The 5,000-nt window shown below is 44.5% G+C and overlaps 1 protein-coding gene across 1 annotated transcript in view; it reads right to left on the bottom strand.

Moving 5' to 3' along the window:
- triob (trio Rho guanine nucleotide exchange factor b) overlaps positions 1-5,000 on the bottom strand; it is a gene marked incomplete at both ends in the record, with an annotated part of 60,262 nt that overhangs the window by 19,060 nt on the left and 36,202 nt on the right. The window contains 6 exons of the mRNA XM_080857380.1: positions 59-170; positions 616-708; positions 2,006-2,095; positions 3,799-3,868; positions 4,046-4,155; positions 4,595-4,661. Coding sequence (XP_080713506.1) covers positions 59-170; positions 616-708; positions 2,006-2,095; positions 3,799-3,868; positions 4,046-4,155; positions 4,595-4,661 — 542 coding nt within the window. The remainder of the gene's footprint in view (positions 1-58; positions 171-615; positions 709-2,005; positions 2,096-3,798; positions 3,869-4,045; positions 4,156-4,594; positions 4,662-5,000) is intronic.

Below are 5,000 nucleotides of genomic sequence, written 5' to 3'. Positions count from 1 at the left end.
ATATCTCTATTATGACAAGCTCATTCTGATTTGACTGACAGATATGGTAACCACTCACCTTCCAGCATGCTGAGGTGCATCGCGTCATTGGCTCTCTTGGGGACACTGAGCATGACCTCCAGGCCGTCTTTGATTTCACCTTTACCCTCCTCACAACAGCTCAGGAGGTCCTGAGGAGCACAGAGAGGCACACAGATATCACATGTCAATGGCCTCGTCTCAGGTAAGACAGTAAGCTTACACCTTTGCACGCCACCTTACCACCTGTCGTTAATGTGTCATCTTGAAGACATCGTATTAGACAGCTAACACATTGCAATTAACACTCATGACCTTAACACTGTGGCTCACTTCTGTTGTTCTCCATAAATACATTACTTATTAACTTCTTGTTAACACACACAAACACACACAAAAACACACACACACACACACACACACACACACACACACACACACACACACACACACACACACACACACACACACACACACACACACACACACACACACACACACACACACAAACACACACACACACACACACACACACACACACACACACACACACACACACACACACACACACAGAAACACACACACACACACACACACCTTGAGGAGTAGCTGGTACTTGGTGATTCTCTGAACGGGTTTGATGAGGTAAGAGGAGATGGAGTTTGGAAGCCTGTGTCTCTGCTGAATCTCCTGATGAGTGCAGAAAATGTAAAAAGACGAAAGACAAGCAAAATAAATCAGAGGCAGCCAGGGAGACCTCACAAGAACCTCAAGGCTGCAGCCAGGGAGACCTCACAAGCTCCTCAAGGCTGCAGTCAGAGAGCTGTTAGAGTTCAAAGAACCATAGTGGTATGATAATCACCTCATTACCCCAGAAAGACAACTAGTGTGAATACACCTGGAGATCCAGACACACACACACACACACACACACACACACACAGCAGCTGACTGGACTCACATGATCAGATACGGTCAGCTGCTGTGTATAGAAACTCATTACTATCTTTCATTTGTACTTAGCAATCTAGCACACACACTTTAACCCAAAGATGACTTGGGTTATACAGAGGGTTTATGCTTTTTCTTTAGTATGTATTTTAGAAATCAATCCCAGGACCTTAGGGACGCTAACAACACCCTGCTCTACGGTTAAGGCAGGGCAAGTTTATTGATATAGCAAAATTCGTAGGAATTTTCCTGGCATCATGAAGAGACCTTGGCTCATTCCTGCACCTGTGCCACCTGCTGCCATGCCACCTTTACTCCTGCCACCTGTGCCACCCACACCTGAACCAACTTCATCTTCAGTGCGTGGATGGCTGGCTATAAAAACCCACATGGAGCGACTGAGTGGGGAGAGAACATTACAGCCCACTCAAGACAATCACACACATGCGGCTGTGTGATTACAAAAGACTTGTTTTCTGCAGGGATGTCTCTGAGTTCAGTTACTTTAAACAAGCACCTCTCCAAAGACAGCACTGCATTCTTCCCTATGCGCTACACCACGACTGATGCCTTATGAAAAACGAATAATAGGGAGGAGTGCATTTTTAAAATACACTTTAGGATCAGGAGGTGCACTCAATGTGCATAGTTTTGTTTACAATTTTGGATTATATAAACATAGTTCAGTTTCTGATGTAGTGTAGTGAAGTGAAGTGTAGTGTAGGATAGTGTAGTGCAGTGCAGTGTAGTATAGTATAGTGTAGTGGAATGGAGTGTAGTATAGTAGTGTATTGCAGTGTAGTATAGTATAGAATAGTTTAGTGGAGTTGAGTGTACTGTAATATAGTATAGTGTATTACAATGTCATATATCATAGAATAGTTAAGTGGAGTGTAGTATAATATAGTATGGTGTATTGCAATGTCATATATCATAGAATAGTTAAGTGGAGTGAAGTGGAGTGTAGTATAATATAGTATAGTGTATTGCAATGTCATATCTTATAGAATAGTATAGTGTAGTGTGGTGTACTTACATCAAAGTAAATGCCAGCATGCTCCACTATGAGTTGGGTTGAGTCAGGTTTGTTCTTACAGTAATGCACATACATTTGGAACTTATCCGCCTGCAAAGAAAGAACAAACACAATTACACTTTTAAACCAGAGGCCTGTGAAGACCAGTGTTAGCATGGGGAAAAAAACTGTGTGACTGACCCGGCCATGGCAAGAGCGAGCACATTACTCTTAGACAAATCTCTATGACATCAGCAACAAGAGCCTTTAAAGTTAGCTTCTATTATGCAAATCCAACAGCTTTCTCCATTTAAATGCATACAGCTGACAGCCCACCTAGTGTGTTTATGTAATGACCGAATGCTTTTACCGAGTCTAATGTAATCTATCTCTCAAAGTGCACAACCATGCACAACCACGCTGATGCCTCACTGGCAGAGGAGCTAAACCATTTCTTTGCCCGTTTTAAGGTTAATAGGCCCAACCCCAGCACCTACCCTCTCACCCTACTAGAACATCAGTTGAGATGTGTGCTCAAATAAACACAAGGAAGGCCGCTGGCCCTGACGGAGTATCTGGCAAGGTACTCAAAGCTTGTGCCAACCAGTTTGCCAAGGTCTTCACAAAGATCCTCTCTCTCTCTCTAACACTGGCCATCATCCCACCCTGCCTAAAATCAGCTACCATCATCCCTGTTCCTAAGAATCCAGTCACCGACAGCCTGAACGACTACAGACCGGATTCACTTACATCGGATGCACCTGGTCCCACAGCACATCAAATCCACCCTTCCCCCTACCTTTCACCGACATCAGTTAGCATACAGAGCAAACAGGTCTACGGAAGACGCCATTGCCACAGCGCTTCACACCGCACTGAGCCACCTAGAACTCTGGGGAACATACAGTATGTAAGCTCTTCATAGACTACAGCTCAGCATTCAACACAATCATCTCACACATAATAGCCACCTGCACCTGGATAAAGGACTTCCTCCCAAACCACCCACAAACTGTTAAACTCGGCCCCCACCTCTCACTCTCAGCACCATCTCTTTACCCATTATTCTTTGTACATATGACTGTACTCCTACCCATCCCACCAACACCATCATCAAATTTGCTGCTGACACCACTGTGATCGGACTAATCTCAGGAGATGATGAATCAGCCTACAGAGATGAGAAACTGGCAGTGTTGTGCTCAGACAACAATCTGTCACTGAACACCACACAAACAAAAGAACCCATTCTAGACTACAGGAGGCGAAGTGTAGACCTGGCCCCATTCCACTGGGGACTGTGTGGAAAAGATCCACACCTTCAAATTCCTGGCAGCCCACATATCTGATGACCTCTCCTGGTCTGCCAACACCTCAGCAGTCGTCAAAAGGGCACAGCAGCGGTTTCACGTCCTGAGAGTGCTTAGGAAAAACAACCTGGAGATGGCCTGCTGGTAGCCTTTTACCGCTCCACCATCGGAATGAAAGTTCTTATTTTTTGTAACCTCTTAATCTTTTATTTACTTTATTGTTCTTTGTTGATGTTATATGTTGTTCCTTGTGGCACCAACAAGAGCAGCGCTCCAAATTTCATTGTATGCAAAGCTATACAATGACAATAAAGTCTTTCAAATCAAATCAATTCAATTCAATTCATCCAAAGAACCAATGTCTGTTACATCTCAACTAAAGAACTATCTAACTAATAATGTCTATAAGAGAGAGTATTTATCATATGGAAAGTACTTGTCATGAACATCCTCAAATGTCATACTGAAAAAGTGAAGAGTGAGCGTGCCCCTCTGGATCCTTACCCATGTCACAAAGCAGTGTCCAACATCCTCTGGCAAGAGCTCATACTTCTCCAACTCCTTCAGGAAAATACTAGCGATAGAGAGAGAGACAGAGAGAGAGAGAATGAGAGAGAAAGAGAGAGAAAGAGAGAAAGAGACCGGCAGAAAGATAGGGTGAAGAGTGAGGATGTGTAATCAAATGGGAAAAGCAACAAGCGAGAGAGATACTGAAATCTCTGCCTAAATGACTCCTGACAGCGGTACTTACTTGTAGTGGAAGTCGTAGAGGTCCTGCATGTTGCCAAATATGATGTACTCTTTATTAATGATGCCTGGAGGGATGTCACCTACACCACAGCTCATCTCCCATAGGTAGGTCTGTGGGACAGACAGCAAACACTCAGCACAACACTAGATTCACATCACCTTTCACCTCTCAATGTTTACCCCTCAACACCACCACAGCTGTCATGTGACCAATCACAACTCAGGCCTCTCCCACTCTTTACTGGAGACCAGATGTCTCACCCCCCACTTCAGAGACAACATGCAGTGGATCTGACCCAGACACTGAAACCACACCTAACTACGAGCCCTTATTAACTTCCTGTCTGTCTATCTGCCGGTCTGAGTGGCTGTCTGTCTGTCTGTCTAAGTGTCTCTTTGTCTGACTGTCTGTCTAAGTGACTGTCTGTCTTTACAGTGTATCTGTCTGTCTGTCTCTCTGTCTCTCTGTCTGTCAGAATGATTATATTCCTGACTGATCTGTAAATAACTTACCAACTGTAAGTAAGTGTTTGTAAGTGTGTGTACTCACGTCCATGCACTCTCGAAGGTCTCTGACATAGGCCTTCTCTGTCTGCAGAAGTTCTGACATGATGAAGCTGGACACAGTCAAAGAGCACAGGCAATCAGCACTGGCAATCACAGTTTACACACTACAACCACTGACAGAGCACAGGCAGAATCACACTCACACTACAATCACTGACAGAGCACAGGGAATCACACTCACACTACAACCACTGACAGAGCACAGGGAATCACACTCACACTACAACCACTGACAGAGCACAGGCAGAATCACACTCACACTACAATCACTGACAGAGCACAGGGAATCACACTCACACTACAACCACTGACCGAGCACAGGGAATCACACTCACACTACAAGCACTGACAGAGCACAGGGAATCACACTCACACTACAACCACTGACA

This window comes from Sprattus sprattus, assembly GCF_963457725.1.
Source record: "Sprattus sprattus genome assembly, chromosome: 19".
Classification (NCBI taxonomy): Eukaryota; Metazoa; Chordata; class Actinopteri; order Clupeiformes; family Clupeidae; genus Sprattus; species Sprattus sprattus.
This window is presented reverse-complemented; position numbering and strand designations above follow the sequence as displayed.